Source organism: Coregonus clupeaformis, chromosome 25, assembly GCF_020615455.1.
Source record: "Coregonus clupeaformis isolate EN_2021a chromosome 25, ASM2061545v1, whole genome shotgun sequence".
NCBI lineage: Eukaryota > Metazoa > Chordata > Actinopteri > Salmoniformes > Salmonidae > Coregonus > Coregonus clupeaformis.
In genome coordinates this window covers 5747726-5767199 of record NC_059216.1, presented here as the reverse complement: position 1 = coordinate 5767199, position 19474 = coordinate 5747726, and the positions used below count along the sequence as shown (strand labels likewise).

Sequence of the window (19474 nt, the reverse complement as noted above, 5' to 3'; positions counted from 1 at the left end):
TTGGGAGTCATGGTAGGTTGGGGGTCATGATAGGTTAAGAAACAGTCCCAAATTACAACTGCCTCTGGGATGCAGACTGCCCCAGGCCAGGGTTCCTCATGCTATAGCCCTGCAATCTTGGCAATCAGGCTCTAATGCTAGCAGCAACTGGTTCAGATTAGGCCCAGGAAATCCTCCGTGCTCTCTGTTCAAAACAATTTACCCTGACATGAGCCGAATGGGTAGGGGTTGGGGGGCAGAGGAGTTGTCCTCTGTTACCAGAAACTTTTGGAGTGCAAGTGAGACATTTTTCAAAATATGACGCAGATATTTGGCCATTGGAGTAGGCTATAAATGTTATTGTCCGCTATAAATGTTATTGTCCGCTATGAATGTTATTGTCCATTGAGGATCGCTTTACAGCCTAACGCGGCTGTAGACCCTAATGTCCTATACAAATCAGCCTTACATTTTCATATTCGATATATTCGAATGACAATGATTGCAACAATAATTATTAATAGTATTATAGTAGTGTTATTATTAATATATTATTAGTATTATTATAAGACAATTATAGTAATATGCTAATAACTAATAACAATAAGCCGCAGATTAGGCTACTGTTTTTATTATTGTTGTTGGTGATGGTGGTTTTATCATTGAGCTTTCAATTCCCATCATTATTATAGGATATTTAGCCTATAACATGAGTGATAACAGGGTTCAATACTAATTGTATTGTAATTCTAAAAGTTGTGCATGATGTTGAACAAGGATGAAGGAGGAAGTATTTAAAAAACATAGATCCATTTCTAGACTTATTTGTTATTCGTAGTAGGCTACAGATTAATGTAAAATCACTGTGTGAGCGCGCCTTGGGCAGATGGTGTTGCTGTTCCGTGGCCCAGAACCGACAGAACAAACACTTGGAGAGAGCAAAGTAAACACCGCAACACAGACGTAATGATCCGCAGCGCTCATGGAGCACGGTCGAGAACCAGGCTTCTTCGCCTTGGGCAAAACATGGCTTTAAATATCATCGACAAAACTGCTCTGTTGTGCATACCTCATGGCCCTTTTTTAATCTAATTAAAATATTTTTGGGCCCACATTTTACAGTTCCCAATCCGGATGTTTTGTTGTTATTCTGAACTTATCATGTTTTGAGTTTCAACTCCTTTAACATATCTGAAATCCCACGTTGGGTGAAATTTAATGCAACAATTTCAACGAAAGATGAAAATATGTCAATTTTGTCTGTAGAGTTAAACAGAGAACTTTGACCGTGGTTTCTATCCATCCAAATAGTGACATAGAGGCCTAAAAAACAAAATGTGCTTTTCGAATACACCCTGCCCAAAAGTTGAACAGATATTTTGTATTGTTTGCTGCCATGGACGTGCGTAAAATGCAGATGACTCAATGCCATACCAAGGAAGAAAAACTGACCAAAATGTTTCGGTTTATTATAGGACATATTTTTTCTGCATGCCCTACATATCTTTGAGGGATGGATATAGGCTATGATATAATGCTATTTATTTTATTGAGTGGACATACAAATAATACACATGAAACAGAATTGACGTCTCTTTTTGTTTTATTGGAAACTAATTAGGATTTTAATTAAAACGTCGCTTCTTAGTTTCCATAGCAGGAAGTTGCTATAAATTTAATCTGAAGAAAAAATATCATAAATTAAGCAAAAGGGCAGTCCAGTTTAAGTGTCTCGTTGACTTAAGAGTTCATAAAAGGGGGTATGATTGTATTTTCACGGGAAGGAGGGTACCTCCTAAGTCAGGATAAGCGCATAAAATAATTGCGTTATAGTTCTAACCAAATTTAACGACAGACAGAGGTCAGTCTAGTTATAAGGTACCATAGTGTAATTTCATATATGTACTCAAGCTGGTAGTTATCAGTCTTTTCAAAGATAGTATCAGTTTGCCTTTAGGAGCCTAGATCCACAAGGCTCGATGTTAGAGGTCCCAGCAACGAGTCTTGGAGTTGGTGCGGGTGTCCGTGCATTCCATGCACCGGCTGTGCGCCACCGAGGCCCGTCATATGGTAAGAGGAGACGCCGGGGTGACTCATATTTCCCTGGAGCAAAAGCACAGAGTTCTGATCAGGGCTTTGTGGTGGAGAGAACTCATCTTCCGAGCTGGACATGAGCGACTTGCCGCCATCGAGGGGAGACAGCTGGTTCTGTTTGTTGTTGCCGGAGTTGTTGTTTTCGCTGTTTTCTCTAAGAAGGGAAGATATTTAAAAAATTGACAAATATAAATGTTTATAGCATACTATCATACCACTTTGAGGATTATAAAGCTTTTAACACAAAAAGAAACAAGTCAGCATATAGCCCAACCAATTCCTAACACTCGTATTGTCTTGTAATTATTTGAACTATACAAAAGTTGAGTACTGTCATCATTGGTTTGTTGCATGATTTCGTGTTGGTGATTTTAGGTTGTGAATAAACTATTTTGGACCCAGGTTTACATAATCGATATAGGCCAAATACAAGCTAGACATTTCAATAATAAGCCAAGAACAAGCCAATCCAAAATTGATTTAAACTTTAGGATAATGCAATAAATAATATATTCAATCCGTTTGTATTATTTTGACATTTCAATTGCAAAATTGAAACTTTTGGTCACACGCAATACTTTTAATTATTGCATTAGAATAATATCTTGTATCATACTGATTCCATATCTTGACCACTGAAACCCGTGACCTGTAGCTCCAATTGTACATGTAACACTGTCTAAGTAGCTATAACTTATTCTGATGCCATAAATATTTAGAACACTATCGAAATTATAAGGATACAGTCAATAGTCTGTCATTGGTTCCATTTCAAATGTATGTAGGCCATAGGTTTTTGTTTTGGGGTATCACACTAAATGTTTGAAATTTAATTTACAGTGGATAAATTGTCATTTAAAATGGATAAAACCTTTAGTATAAATATATTTTAATATTAGTTGGGCCTTCGAAAAATCTGCATAAGGGCATGTCACTTTAAATCAATTAGTTGGGAATTTATTCAACAAAATAAACTAAACATAATAACTTGCGTAAATGACGCATGTGAATATGTTTAGTTTATTCAATCCTACTATTAATCCTACTATGGCAACATTTTATTGTACTTTTTTGGTCAAAACATACCTTTCTTTAGCTTCTGCGGCTCTGTCTCTCTGGCGTCTGTTTTTGAACCAGTTGCTGACCTGCGTAGTGGTCAGTCCCGTGGCCTCGGCCAGCTCCCTTTTCTCTCGCGGGGAGGGATAAGGGTTATGCGTGTACCACTCTCTAAGAACACCCCTGGACTTCTCCTTAAAGCAATAGCTGGTCTCCTCGCCGTCCCAGATCGTGCGGGGCAGAGGGAATTTCCTTCGTACCCTGTACTTCCCCACGGCTCCAAGCGGTCGGCCGCGCAATTTCTCCGCCTCCACGTAATGCGCTTTCAGCCACAGCTGCTGCAGCTTGGGATGGTTGTGTGGGGAAAACTGGTGGCTCTCCAGGATCTTATAGAGCTCTCTGAAGTTCCCTCGGTGGAAGGCGACCACCGCCTTTGCTTTCAGTACACTTTCATTCTTGTGGAGGTGGTCACAAGCTGGGAGAGACCAGAGAAAACGACCGAGCCTCTCCAGGTTCCCTCCTTGTTGCAGGACCTCGCAGACGCAGGCGACTTGCTCCTGGGTAAACCCAAACGAAGGTAGTATTGACATGATGTCGGGTCTCACTCCCCAGCCCAACGCCGGTATCCAGAAGGATGCTGTTTTTCTGTCTAAATATTCTTCACTGGTTTGTTATTGTGTTCCAGAACCCAGTGCAATCCGGCGTCCGGACAATATCCACTCCACCCCTGATGCGCACGGGAGATTCGGATGTTGATTGTTGGGACAATTTGTTCCTGTTGGAGATATGTCAGGCTTAAAGAGAGCGCTGCGCGATTCGTTGATTGGCTCTCCCACTGCCCTATACCCTGGCAGCCGAGCAGAACTGGGTTTGCAGCTCCGTTTCCTCCCTGGAGGGAGTACGTCAGGGGCTGAAATTGGAGACCCCCACCCCATACTCCTCTCCAGCTTTAGCTGAGGGAGCAGAGGTACCTACATGCTAATCAATTATTACAGACTTCTTAAAGAGCATTTTTAACATTCTCTCCATGCAGAACCTCCCATGTTTTTGGAAAGTTTCAGACAAGGCTTGAAGTGAAGTATAAGATCGATGAATATAGTTGAAGTAATTTATTGCATCACCATGCATTATTAATTATTGTCATCGTTAACCCCCCTCATCTTGCCACCGCGTTAATAGCACGCAGATTGTGTATTTCTCTCCTATTTTTCATAGTCTATTAATTACCAAGTAGTTTATTTTATGAGGTGATATAATTTAATAACTTCCTATGATAGTTATACGTGCCATTACGTATGAGTGCCTGACAAAAAAAGGTTGGGGCTTTTAGACAGGAAAGAAAAGTTAAGAAACGTGCAGGTATTGATAGTGTGAATGAACATCTTATTCCAAAAATAACTTAGGATAGTTCTTTGTAAGGCTTCTGTATGTCAATATTGCAAGATGATCTATTGATGAAAGATATATGCCTAGGCCTTATATTGTAGAATGGTCGCCTAAGACGTTAAACATGCATCAAATGTAGGCTATTTCACTGAGTTTACAACTGAGATTTGCAAAAAGCATCGTGTGGTATAGAACCTGGAATCTGATGGAATATATTTCCTCTAACTTTATGTCCAAATAATAGCTCTAATGAACCCACAGTTATGATATACAGTTTGTGCATCAGTAATAACGTATTGCATTATATTTGATTGGTGTGACTCCTCTTTACGCATGTGCATCAGAGGCCTGCCTACCTGATGTGTTAACACATCGATGGACATTTCATTGATATTATTATTATTATTATTATTGTTATTATGTTTTAATTTTAATTGTAATTTTTTTGCAGCTTGTTTAATTCTTTCATTTTCTAAAATCCTCGCCTAAACCATTAGTCTTACATTTAATAATTTTGATGTTCTGTCATATATGTTTTTTCCCGATTTTTTTTCGTTTCAATTTGCGTCAGTACATTTTAGGATACTCTTAGTACTGCATTAATTGTTCATTTATTATGGTGTGAAATCTTTATATTTCTACGAAATGATGTACATTTATATTCCCGCCTCCCCAAGGTTATTTCCCTAGAGATAAATCGTCTCTCCACTGCTGTCCTCAATGTTGTGGCGTGAAACATAAAACCTATCCATTAGTAAATGAGTTCTGTGAGTCACGGGCTCTTGGTCGTTGAGTCGTTGTTTTGAAGGATAGATCAAATTTCTTTATCTTTCCCAGGAGTTGCAACTTGACTCTCGGGCAACACGTTGAGAAGTAGACACCGGAAAGGAGCATTTCTAGGGCAGCCAATATTATTTTCAGTATTATTTATTCTGTCCATTAGGCCTACATCTTTAACCAATATGTGATTTTACATATGAAATATAGGCCTATCTCATTTACTGTTAACATATTATCTACACACCACTAGGCCTACCAGTTATAAGGGTTTAATCGAGCTTGGTTTAATCAATTTCTGTGGTTTTAGACACGTGTAAGAACAACCCTCGTGCTTGGAAGAGAGGCGGATCTAGAATATCCAGCTTCATCTGTCTGGAAATAATGGCCTATACCATTAAGATTAAAATGTTGATTTAGGTGCACTTTTGTAAATGGACCTTCCATCATAAAAGCAAATGAACGAGGGTATGCAATACATTAAGTTTAAGACCCAACGCTTTGCTGAGATCATTGTGATCTCAACATAACTACCTCCTGATTAACTTATGGCCAATAATGTACAATTGCTCGACCTATTCCCAGTTGTGTTGATTATAATGGAAAACAACATCAAACGAGCATCCCAAGTAGCCTAAAGTTGGCTGAGAGATGTGCATGCTGCCATGCAAATTAGACCGTACAAGAAGTTATGAATGAAGTCGGGGTAGGCTATCGAAAACGAAGGCCCCATCATTCAGTGAATAAAAGGTGCATATTGTGCGGTTGGCCTGTCGGTCCTCGACATTAGGCCTAGGCCTATGGGGTTCGCTCCGCTCAATTCTCTAAACCCAAGCGCTCCAGCAAATGAGCTGTCTTATGGGCCGCTCTCAGGTTTCTCTAATATCTCTACCACATTGCACCGCGCCTCCTCCTTTAACCCGAGAAGCCAGGGGGACGTGCCCAATCTTAGTTCAGGTCGTGATTATTTCAAGATGTGGACTCCCCTCCACTGCCCCCGGGCAACGATGACGATTGGCGACGTCTCTGCTACTGCACACAACGTCGGTGGATGGAAAATGAGAGGGAGAAAGAAAACAATCCACAAATACAAACCGAGAAAGCATTTCATAAAAACGTCACCATATCTCATATCAAACCGTCTATATGTTGCGTTTTGTGAGTGAAGCTTTTTTCTTTCTAAAAATGAGGAGAGAGTAAAATTATGAAAGTCCAGCAAGGCCGGGATCACACAAGCAAGCAGATGGTTTTCGCTTAATCAAAACTGCTATTTCAGCTGTTGACTGGAACAATGCTGATACTGTTCAAATTGGCTGAAACATTTGGAATGTAGCCTATGTAGTCCATGGCTTTCCTTAATATATCTAGCCTACTTGGATAAATCTAAATAATTTGGGACATAGCCCAAGCCTAATAATTCATTGCTGTAAAACTTTTTTAAATTAAAAGGTGGGCCTATAATATTTGACACCCCGTATAATTCGTTGCATAGGCCTGTATATCTTCAAACTATGCAAAGTATGCAGCAAACATTCTTAATTAAACAAAAATGTGTGCGGTTAGGCAACATCAAGTCTGGTTTAGATGCCTATATTTTTTATAACCCTAATGTTGTTGTGTCTGTGTAAATATACATTTTTGCATTTTTTGCAGAATCTTCTGAATATTTAACTCACTCACTTGAGACGAAGTATAGGATAGGCCTATGTGATTCTTAATTACCACAAAAATACTTTTTTCCTTTTCTATTAGTTTGAATTGGCCAATAGGCCCTGCCCAGACCTACATTTTTGTTGTAAAACATACACGCCTATTCATCACTTTAAGTGCAATACTCCGAATTGGTTGCTTTCACAAAACACAACTGTTGACATGAGTGAGTTAAATGAAATTGGAGCCGCAATTATCAGCTTAACAGAGTTTCCTGTCATGTTAGAAAATTAGGCCTTGTATAAGAGCACTGCGGTCACCTCCCATCAAAATCATTACGGCTCCCTTTCCTCGCAGGGCCAGCTCATAGGCTACAAAAGGCTGGTAAACAGCAGGTCAGTAAACACGCTTTGGTCCTGATGTTGTTAAACGATCATTCGATTAAGAGGCTTTACCGTAGCGTTCTATGTAATAAAATAACCACAATGTTTTGAAATGTGTTGTCCCCATTTTCTAAACCACTTGACCATTGGTTTCAAACAATGTGTAGGTTACTGGTAGGAAGGGGGCGCTAGTTTATAAACAACAACCCATGACGTTATGCACAGATCGAGATTTGATATTCACAATGCGTAAAACGGACCCTCCAATTAATTAGGCTACTTGGAGAGCATATTCAGTGTTAATGTTTTTATGTGCTAAATTAAGTTTACCATTATCTTTAAATGCTTATGAGTGTTGGTAACATTTTACATTACATTTTACATTTTAGTCATTTAGCAGACGCTCTTATCCAGAGCGACTTACAGTTAGTGAATACATATTTGTTTTATACTGGCCCCCCGTGGGAATCGAACCCACAACCCTGGCGTTGCAAACGCCATGCTCTATCAACTGAGCTACATCCCTGCCGGCCATTCCCTCCCCTACCCTGGACGACGCTGGGCCAATTGTGCGCCGCCCATGAGTCTCCCGGTCGCGGCTGGCTGCGACAGAGCCTGGATTCGAACCAGGATCTAGTGGCACAGTAACACTACTAATAAAACATCTATAGTAAACATTGATTGGGCAGGTGACATTTGGCATGGGGAAAGGAGCTATCATGTTCTTATGGCTTTCAGACAAAGTCAAACTCCTCAATAGTCATATGAGTCTTATTTGCGTCGCTCCTGTTACAGAGTGGTGTGTTTCTATGGGAAATACAATTTCACCGGTGTGGTGATGATGCGGACTCCCAGCTGTTGCCTCTCTCTCAATTTATCCCATTTAAGTGTAGAACTACACCCCAACATGTGTGCGTGCGCCGGTGCGCGTGTATGTGTGAGGGGGGGGGGGGGGTGATAGAGATGGATGGAAACACACGGGCATGTGTAGTGCACGTTTGGATCGTTTTTACGCATATGTTATACGTTGCCGTTATGGTGCAGAACAGACCATTAAATTGCCCCAGGTCGCACCTTTCCTTTTATTTTTCGTTGTGGACGATGGACTGAGCATGTGCAGATATTTTCTCACGCCTGATAACAACTCAATTATCTGAAGTCGAAGTCAAATATTGCACTGTGGTATCTGATGGTGAAAACTACTAGGCCTATAAGCTATCCTCAGTCGTTCCCAATGGATTTTAGTCACACACACATCTCACATCGTGAGTGCCCGTTTTCAACAACAATTTATAATTGTACTTATATTTGCTAGCTTTAGTTTAATTTATTTTTCCTTTCTCTTTCGGAACCGCACAAATGCATCTCCGTGGGTTAAGTATTGGTGGTGGGTCTTTTGGAGCGGCGCAGCACCCTACGACCCCTGGCCTCTCATTAGTGGGACGTGGAGCAGCGGAGTACCGCACTCCCCAGGTCATGTTACATATGGCTTGCAGTCTGCTGCGCCGCATTAAATGTCAGCTTTGAAACCATCCAAAAGATCAGAGGTCAACGTTTTTAATAAGGCCTCGGTTCTGGTGCGTTCGCTTCTTTTACTGCTCGCCCGCGCATGTTTTACAGTGCACGTTTTAAATTGCGGACAAAATTATACATCTTACTTGTTCTACTATTTGGTAACATTATTATGTGGTTGGATTGGAGTGTATTTGATGGTGAACGATAGCCGCTGGACGCATCTCATATAAAAAAGTGTGTTGTTTTAAAAGTGACATATCTATTGGTTACTTTTTAAACTTTTTTTTCAAAATATGCAATACATCCATCTATCAAGTTTGCCTTGTAGGCTATACTGTAATAAAAATAAAATACTAATATTACAAACAGATGTTCTTCAAAATAATGTTTAGTCTTCCTTTAAAAGGACTGACTGTGCTGTTCATTTTCTTCTAATCTAATTTGAAGCTTTCTGGGGCCCACACCCCATGAGACCAAGAGAACATGGGCTCCCTTTGCCAATGGGACATTGTTCAGGGCTTCAACAAAGCCGTTTTCACCCTCTTCAATATTACAGGAGGCATCACCTGATACCTAACAATCAGCTAATCCAATGCCCATGGCGACGAAGTCACCAGTGCACAGGTAACCATACACCAGTTACCTGTCTCTCCCTCTCCTTTTCTCCCCCACTCTCCCCCTCTCTCACCATTGAGTGAGCGGAGACAAACACCTTCTGTTTATTTGGGTCATCCGAATAGAACCCATAAAAAGTATCTACGAAGAGGATAAGACCTGAAGTCCAGTCTCAAAACCATTATAAATTCTCCATCTACGTATCCATCCATGCAACCATTCCCCCGCCCCCTCTCCCCGCTTTATCTTACCTAGCCTTACTTGGGAGCCGGCGGAGTGAATCAGAATTGGGTGTAAGATCATAAAAAAATCCCCCAAAGCCATGTGAGTAGTTCAGGATTTCTCTGTACAGACACACAGTGCCTGTGAGTGACAGCACTTCAGATTCATTCATCCACATGTGGATCAGCTGAGTGAGCCAGGGAGAGCTTGCTCTGGGTTAGCCCAGGGAGAGGGCCCATGGACAGGGCTGTGTGGAGCTGTGGACCCCCCACCCCTAAGAGCAGTACCTCTGGAAATCTCATTGCTGTTTATTTGAATTACGGCGGCTGAGATGAGAAAAGGAGGGCTAATGAACTCCAGGTTGCCAGGCATGTGCAAATGATCACTGCAGGTTCGCAGAGCGCAGTTCTAGGCTTGTTGGATCAGGGCACGCCTGTTATACCCCCATCCTCACAGAGTTTGGCTTTTTAAGCCTTTTAAATATATAGAAGACGTATGCTTCCTGTCTCGAGAATTTAGGTCCATTGTAGACATAACATTAAACACAAACCCAACTCACATGTTTAATTAAGAAATAATCTAGAAATTATTTAGTCATGGTAAAGGAGCCAAATTAACACTTTTTTCATGACAAAAACTAGTAACAGTTTTATGTTTTTATAAATATAAAACTTTTAATGTAGTATGGAGATTTAGAAAAATACATTCACATCATTTCAGATTACAAACATACAGTTCAAGCTAAAATAAAAAACTATCTGTTTTACCATATGCCTATGGCTTATTTTTGGTACATGACATCAGAGCATGTAGACAAAGTTGTTTTGTAATGTAATCTTTACGTCAGTTTGCAGTCTGTTCATAGCTCTACTCTGAGTGGGGGTTTAGGTGATGGAACCTGACAAAGGAAAATGTACTGGCCACTCTATGTACATGGATGTATGGATGTATACTTAATGTCTTACTGTTATGTGTAAATGACATCTGCTGGTCATGTGGTTGAGATGGGGTATTATGGTTTGTGTTGTGTGTCTGTGTGGAGTTCAAGTCTTCTGTTGTGAAGTGCTCCACATACATTTGTTGACTTATGAGGCCCACTCACTCCCTACCTCAACATCACAGGAGATGTCTGGCTTATGCGCCTATCTGATAAAACCAGGAAATGACCCAAATTGGAATAGCTTTATCTGAAAACCATGGAAGTTTTGCATGTGTCTCACTCTGCACCTATACATCAATCATAGTGTAGAGAACTTGTTAGCCACACTCAATCGTATTTAGAAAATAACAGGCACTAGTAACCAGGACATTGTAATATTCTTAACTCAGTTTGCCATGCAAAGGGACACAATAGAAATCCCTCTCCATATAAAACACTTCGGACTGCATGTAGTTCTCCTCCCTCAAACACAATGCTCCCCTTCCGGTTTCTCATACAAACACACAAACAGGCACACCAGTCAATAATATACATATGTGCTTGCATCTTACTGTGTAGACAAATATAACTGATGTATATTTTCACAGAGACAGTTTGAGAGACATTTCAAAATGAATGATGGGACATACTGTTGCCAAACAGCATGTAGTGGTCTTACTATGTTCAAATAGATACAGACTGTGTCACAACCCCTTTATAACCTCTCCCTGTCTCCAATAATGGTTGAAGCTTGAAATATGTTTTCACAGTATAGATTTGATATGGTTTGATCAGTCCAGAGAGAAAGGTAGGTTCTTTGAAGCTACAATCTTCTGTTATAGTGTTTTGATGCTAGTGCAAATTAGGAGAGGTCAGTGCAGCCTGACATTCTACGGGGCATAAAGGCACATTCATTTCTTCTTATGTCCCTCGAACAGAAACCATGCCATAAATATGATGAATCATCCTCAGCCCACATGATATGTAACAAATTATGAATGTACTATGGAGGATGGTAGACTTGAATGACTTTCTGAGAATTTGAAGAGGACTACATTGCATAAATCAGCAACTGCTGTGCACAGTGATGGTCCTGTTATTCGTATGTGGTTTTATATGTGGTTTTTAGTGCAGCAGTTGTAGTGGTTTAGTGAACATTTTCTTAGAGACGCTTCCCTCCCCCTACTAAATGACCTTTTTGGGTTGACCCAGATGACGCATTTAGTTTGGAGGAACATCCTGGTCACATGACCAGGGCCATTCCAACACCTGCTTCTGCGGATCAAGTCCACTCAACGGGAAGTAGCAGGTGCTGTATATAAAAAATGCACACTTAAAATGTGGTTCAAATGCATGCAAGGGACTTTTGCAGTGCAAGGGACAAATAACAGCTAGTTATGACTTTCTGTGAGGCAGAGAGGAAAGATCGGGGCTTTTAAAATAATGAATTAGGATGACTTCATGGTGCCAATCCAAGGGGTTTGTATCTGAATAGAGTGCATTGTAAGGTAAAATGAACACAACATTAGCAAATAATTTAACACTTAGAGAAAATGAATGGTAAAAAAACACACAAAAATGTAAAAAGATTCACCACATCACTGCTTGGGCAGATATGAGTGCTTATGAAAGGTCATAGGTTACAGGTTAAAGGTCAGCTATATCCTCGTCCATCTGCACTGTCTGTAATTTGGCCAGCTCCTTCTCCTCCCCCGGCTCCATCTCCCCACACATGACACGCACCATCTCATTCACCCCATCGCCACTAGCGTCCACCTTATTCTCAGACACAGACATGTAGTTGTTGTTCATGCCAGGGCCCAGGAGGTGTGAGGAGGGGACAGGCTGTGGGTTGTGGCCTCTGAGGTACTCCCCAGACTGGAGGAGGTGGCCGTTCGGGTCTGTTTGGGCCATCAGAGGGGTGCTGACGGTGAGGGTGGTGTAGACCTCAGGCTCTGGACTGGAGGAGCTGACCGTGGTTACGTCAGAGGAGGGGGGGGGGCCCTGGCTGGAGGGGACCTCCTCTGAGTTTAGGGGGGCTGAGGAGTAGCTGAGCTGCCCACTGGGGTCCAGGTGAAGGCCATGGTGGTAAGAGTACACCCCACCACTGCCACCTCCCTCCAGGGGCTCCTTCTTGATGGAAGTCTGTCCAGCATTGCCCATGCTGTAGAGAACCGTGCTGGGATGCATGGAGGCCATGGCCAGCTTGTCCTGATGGTGCTGGTGGTGGTAGGAGTCCTCACTGGAAGAACTGACTGCTACATTGTTCACTTGGATTGTACCTGGGATAATCAAATGACAGGTCATTATACATCTTATACACCTTACAAACAGTACTTTATACCCTTATCTCTGAACCACTATAACCCACTCCTGCTCGACTCAACTAACATAGTCCTCCAAATCTCTGGCTTCACTCTTACTGTACTGTTGCTGTATGTTCTTAACTTACAGCAGAAATCCATCTGAAATCTCTGCTGTGTCTCTCTCACACCTTCTGGTTTTTGAAGCTGACCCTGTGGAACCCAGGAGAGTTGTATTGATGTAAAAGCCTGCTATGGGCCAACGAAAAGGCTTTTTTTCTTTCCATTTGACTTTTCTGTTGTCCTGGTATGAGGTCTCTGCTTTTTGTCAAAGTAAGTGCTGTAATGACTCTCTCCTCGTTAGTACGTTTTTCAGCCCTGTGATTGTCTGAAACAGATTCTCCTCCTCTCTCCCCCTGAGGTCAGGAGTGTGCAGTGATGATGACTCAGAACCTGTGTTCTATTCATCTCTATAATTTTCCAGGACCACCATATATCGCCACACAAGATAATGGAGTGTGTGTGTGTGTATGTGTGTCTGGCCTTTGCATCTAGCCCCAACTCACTGCAGTGCAGTAACAAGCCTCTGGGCTCAGACCCAAAGTCAGGAAGGCCAAATGCTAAGGTAGCTTAGACATATTGAACGCATAACAGAGCTGATGACTACACCCATTGCTATTTCAATCCAGGATTCATTCATTTTATTGAAGAAGAAAGGAGTTTGGTTGCAATATTTGGTATATTTGAAAGGTTAGGGTCAACTACCACCATATTCTTGTAAATGCACAGATAATTTCTCTTTCATTAGCAATGAAGAAGACATTAAATCCTAAAATACTCGAAACAATCATTATTTCTCACCAATACCTCTGAAACTGTTATCGACAAAACTTCAATGTGGATTTTCAGTTTTCAATGTAGCTGACACAGAACTGACAACCAGTTAAAGTCAACCCACCTTGTGAGAGTGCTGAGGAGGAGGAGCCAGAGGGGAGCTGCAGAGGAGGAAGACCCACATTGCTGTTGAGCAGAGATGCCCCATTGCCGTCGGATATGCTGCTGTGCACATGGACCTGACTGTAACCGCCCAGCTGGAGCGCCCCTGAGGATGAGCTGAACGTGAGGACGGACGAGCCGCCATTTTGAGCTGCCATGCTGTTAACCCCCTCCAGTTTCACCTCTGCCCCGTTCACACAGCCAGAGTAGGAGGAGTAGTCCACACTGGAGCCACCCAACCCCTTCTCCTGGCCTGCCTGCATCTGTATGTCCATACCAGAGCCCCCCATCAAGACCCCCCCAGAGGGCCGCAGGGAGTTGAAGGCCAGGGGCTGGACGCCCAGGTTGAGCCCGTTGAACAGGATGTTGCTGGGGGCCTGGAGGTAAGACGAGCCACCGTTATGGAAGACAGTGGAGGGGTTACTGGTCACTAGGTTCCCGTTGAAGAGCACCCCACTGCTGGATCCAGGGGGCATCTTGATATCCCCAATCTGTTGAATGACCAACCCACTGTCCAGAGACCCTGTCTGCAGGGGGAGGGCCCCATGGGTCATCGTCCCGTCAGATGAATTGGAGATGGGGCATGGAGAGAGCTCCTCCTGTCCTTTACTAGACTCATCCTCTGTGCTGTGGTTGCCATCAGATTCACTGTGGAAAAAAAGCCAGAGAGAAGGGAAAGTGAGATATAGAAAGGAGCTCAGGGACTGTCTGAATGAAATATGTCCTCCTCTACACTTTTGGTAGACTTTAATGATAGAATTGTGTGAGGCAGAATAGAGGTCAGAGAAGTAAGTTGTCCTACTAGTTTGACTTACAGTATGTTGCTGTCATTTGTGAGCGCAGAGGTGGAGTCTTACTACTGACAGAGTGAGTGAGAAAGACACATTTTGAAACTGAAATAATCATAGACAGACCTGTGAGAATGTTGAGAAAGTGTGTGTGCGTGTGTGTTTCTCACTCAGTGGTAGTATGTGCGTGTGTGTGTATGTTGGGAGGTAAACATTGCATAAATTAATCAAATATTGCATCACTCACTACCAAGGAATAAACTGTCATTGCCTGTAAACAGAAGGCTACAGAGGGTAGTGCGTGCGGCCCAGTACATCACTGGGGCCAAGCTCCCTGCCATCTAGGACCTCTATACTAGGCGGTGTCAGAGGAAGGCCCTAAAAATGGTCAAGGACTCCAGCCACCCAAGTCATAGACTATTCTCTCTGCTACCGCACGGCAAGCAGTACCGATGCACCAAGTCTGGAACCAATAGGACCCTGAACAGCTTCTACCCACAAGCCATAAGACTGCTAAATATACTGAACAAAAATATAAACGCAACATGCAACAATTTCAAAGATTTTACTGAGTTACAGTTCATATAAGTAAATCAGTCAATTGAAATAAATTAATTAGGCCCTAATCTATGGATTTCACATGACTGGGCAGGGGTGCAGCCTTGGGAGCCAGGCCGACCCACGCGGTCTGCGGTTGTGAGGCCGGTTGGACATACTGCCAAATTCTCTAAAACTACAAAAGCTCTGGTGGACATTCCTGCAGTCAGCATGCCCATTGCACCCTCCCTCAAAACTTGAGTAATCTGTGGCATTGTGTTGTGTGACAAAACTGCACATTTTAGAGTGGCCTTTTATTGTCCCCAGCACAAGGTGCACCTGTGTAATGATCATGCTGTTTAATCAACTTCTTGATATGCCACACCTGGCAGGTGGATGGATTATCTTGGCAAAGGAGAAATGCTCACTAACAGGGATGTAAACAAATTTGTGCACAAAATTTGAGAGAAATTAGCTTCCTTTGTGTATGGAAGGTTTCTGGGATCTTTTATTTCAGCTCATGAAACATGGGACCAACAATTTACATGTTGTGCTTATATTTTTGTTCAGTGTAGTTAACATTTTTACATTTACATTTTAGTCATTTAGCAGACGCCCTTATCCAGAGCGACTTACAGTTAGTGAATACATTTTTTTTTTTTTATAACCAAATAGCTACGTGGACTATCTGCATTGATCCCCTTTTGCACTAACTCTTTTGACTCATCACATATGCTGCTGCTACTGCTTATTATCTAGCCTGTTGCCTAGTCACTTTACCCCTACATATATGTACATGTCTACCGCAATTACCTCGTACCCCTATACATCAACTCAGTACTGGTACCCCGTGTATATAGCCAAGTTACTCATTGTGTATTTATTCCTTGTGTTATTATTTTTCTATTATTTTTCTATTTTTCTCTCTACATTGTTGGGAAAGGCCATAAGTAAGCATTTCACTGTTAGTCTACACCTGATGTTTACGAAGCATGTGACAAATAAAAATTGATTTGATTTTGATTTGAACATATTGGAAAACACGTTATTATTTGCATACTAAGAAATATGGCTGACTTGTCAATGCAACTTAATCCATACCTCAACTGTCTTAGCCTATAGAAATAGTGATACAACCACAAAAGTACAAATATAATTTTATAGGATCTTTGTGGGCACAACTACAGAGGTGATCCATGGAGATCTCACAAACATGGCTTCAAAGAGCTGTCGTGACTACCAAAAGTTTTATCCCATGGAGAATAAATTGGATTATAGCCCTCCTTTATTTATACTGCTTCAGGACCTATAGTAGGCTTATACGACAATACGACCAACAGTGGGCCTACCATTTGGTGCAATTACATTCCAGGGTGACAAATGTCAGCGGTCGCAGCGTGACAACACAAATGGTCAAATACCTTTATTTGTAATTTGGTGGTGATTGGCATATGGTTTTGTTGATTTTTTGTTTGTTTGCATAACTTCACTTTTTAAGTTTTATAATGTCAGGAAAATATTAAGAAATCGAACAATGCCATTTCCAATTGTATTTTTCATCATGAGTGAGTGACTGAAACAGCTGCATTTCCCTCCCTACAAAAAAAGACTCGCTCTCTGAAATAAAGAGCCTCATTGACTCTGAGAAACTTCTGCTTCATCGTCCTGAGGCCTGCAAGCCAGTTATTGAAGAAGGGTAGCTTATTCCTCTTCTGCATAAATTAACGTAATAACTGGCTTATAATCACTTATTTTGTCACTGAAAGGACAATCATTTTCAGTCATTGGCAATATAATTATTGGCCTCCACATATTCGAATGAACTGGATTACAAACACAAAACACGTCCTTCAAGCAAAAATGCCTATGAGATCATCTTTCGGGAAGTGTGTGCGTGCATTTGCGTATGCGTATGTGCATGTGTGTGTGCGACAGAGAGAGAGAGAGAGATGGAGAGAGAGAGAGAGAGAGAAAGAGAGAGAGAAAGAGCGAGAGATAGAAAGAAAGAAGTCGCCTCCACCAGGTGCGCGCGAGCTTTGTTCACAGAGAAGAAAACATAAAAAGAAGGGAATATATCTGCCTGCCTGGGGGTGGGGGATTTTCAAACGAAACGCTGAAGGGAGGTTTTCTGATTCCTCTCGGCTTAAAAGGAAAAGGAAATAGCCAAAGTGATTTATGTGGTGAGGTATTCAGTTGGTTTTGAACACACACAGGTGAGGTATTCAGTTGGTTTTGAACACACACACACACACACACACACACTCTCTCTCTCTCTCTCTCTCTCTCTGTCAGGAGACTATTTAATAATTTCATACTTATAGGCTAAGTCTATAAAACAACTTATTTATAACACCATTATAACACCATTTAGACTATAAAAGTTATGTTCGGAATAGAGCAGGCTAATGTTGGACTGGTATCCATGCTCTTAGTGCCTGAACACGCAAATGAAACCCGATCTGGATGGCAACAGCCTCATATTTCAAAACATTAGCGGCGTGTATGCTACTTGGCACACTTTTTTTGTTTCGGAATTACTCTATCTAATGTTAATTATTTACGTTGTTAACTCACACACCAAGCTATATGGGCGATTTCCATGCAATAGCCAGAGGCAGTCATGTGTATGATACAAGGAAAGCCAGCTCGACCTTGCCAGCAATAATCTCAAAAATTATTCCTGGTAATGAATTTACAATTTAAATGTCCCATTACGCACACTGTTCCATTTGCGTAAAATCAAGCAATCAACTGATCATTTATTTGTTCTTTCTCACCTTTTTGATTGTGCTTCGGACGGGTTTCTGTCCCTCTGTCTCCTGTTTTTGAACCAGTTGCTGACCTGTGTCAAGGAGAGTCCCGTGATTTTAGCGAGGTTTCTTTTCTCGGCTGGAGAGGGGTATCTATTCTGCTTGTATAGATCCTTCAGCGCGTTGCGGGACCTCTCTTTGAAGCAGTATACTGTCTCTTCCCCGTCCCAGATAGTCCGGGGGAGTGGGTACTTTCTCCGCAGGCGATATTTATCCACGGCGCCCAGGGGTCTCCCACGCGCTTTCTCTGCCTCGGTGTACCGTGCCTTGTACCATAGGTCTTGCAGCGAGGAGTGGTTGGACGGACTGAAGCTGTGGTTCTCCAAAATACTGTAGAGCTCCTGGTACCGAGCCTGATGAAAAGCGACAAGAGCTTGGGCTTTCAGGATGCTTTCGTTACCACGTAGCAAATCACTCTGTGGTAAGGACCATAAAAACCTGGCCAACCGGTCCACATTGCCTCCCTGCTGCAGAGCCTCGCAGACGCACGCCACTTGCTCCGGGGAGAATGCCAGCGAAGAAGTCGCGCTCACCAGAAGTTCACTGTGGACCGCATCAGTGTTCGAAGTTGCGCGCTCCATAGACAACTCCGCGGTATCCAGCGCAAGAAGCTTAATACACTCTCGCCTGTCTGTCTTCACATTTTCCTTCTGGATGTCATTTGAAATTGTGACTTCTCCTGAAGAAGAAGACATTTTTCAAGCCTTTCCTGGTAAGTCACTCCTCCCTGGTTCCGGCAAGCCTTCAGCCGATCAGGTTACCCTCTCGCCATGCGAACGCGATCGAATATCTGGCAGCAGCTGTAAGGGGATAGCGCTCCCCTTTCGTTCCAACGTGACTTTTACTCTGCGGGAACTGTAGCAAGAAAGGGGCATTGGGGTCTGTCTGCAGGATAGCCACCCGATTGGCTACGAAGGGCTCCGCCAGGGAGGAGCGACCTCGACCCAGAGAGGAATGTTTGGTTTGCAGCTGTCCCTCAAACATGACGTACAGTATTTCAGAGGCTTACCTGTACAAGGTGAATGTGTTTGGGATTTTGATATGGGAGCAGAAAATACTATCCATATTGTCTGCATTATGGCATGTTATTTTTTGATTGTACCAACTGAGCTCTGCGATAATGAACTGCCCTTTTAGCTAAAATAAATACTTGGTGAGATGAAATAGCGTACAGTAGCCTACTCTGTATGGCCTACATTATGCATTCAACTCCAACTTCGATTAATATAAAAAAGCAAACTGATGAAAGTTCCTTATGCGTTAGCTCAGTTAATGGTAATGAACTGATAGGCTATTTGATTATCATAATGCAACAATAATATATAGATGATGCAAATACCTATTATCATTAGGCTATTATTATTAACAATGTTTTTTGCTGATTATTGTAGTGAGTGTCTCATGTTTTCGAATAAATTATCTAACAGGCTATCAAATGAAAATG

The 19474-nt window shown here is 42.1% G+C and overlaps 3 protein-coding genes across 3 annotated transcripts in view; 1 reads left to right on the top strand and 2 right to left on the bottom strand.

Annotated features, from left to right (window-relative positions):
• Positions 1-1564: 1564 nt before the first annotated feature.
• Positions 1565-3996, bottom strand: LOC121539349 (homeobox protein six1b). Its single transcript, XM_041847767.2, has 2 exons — positions 3160-3996; positions 1565-2227 (listed from the first exon to the last, which is right to left on the bottom strand). The coding sequence occupies exons 1-2, from the start codon at positions 3717-3719 to the stop codon at positions 1933-1935; spliced, it is 855 nt and encodes a 284-aa protein (XP_041703701.1). The 5' UTR covers positions 3720-3996; the 3' UTR covers positions 1565-1932.
• A 6341-nt stretch (positions 3997-10337) lies between these two features.
• LOC121539351 (homeobox protein SIX4) lies at positions 10338-19022 on the bottom strand. Its single transcript, XM_041847768.2, has 3 exons — positions 17998-19022; positions 13858-14543; positions 10338-12878 (listed from the first exon to the last, which is right to left on the bottom strand). Exons 1-3 carry the CDS (start codon positions 18723-18725, stop codon positions 12244-12246), a joined length of 2049 nt encoding a protein of 682 aa, XP_041703702.1. The 5' UTR covers positions 18726-19022; the 3' UTR covers positions 10338-12243.
• Positions 16911-19474, top strand: part of LOC121539352 (CDK-activating kinase assembly factor MAT1-like) — a 68354-nt gene continuing 65790 nt past the window's right edge. Inside the window, exon 1 of the mRNA XM_041847770.1 lies at positions 16911-17433. The gene's annotated coding sequence lies outside the window, so the exon portion shown is untranslated. The remainder of the gene's footprint in view (positions 17434-19474) is intronic.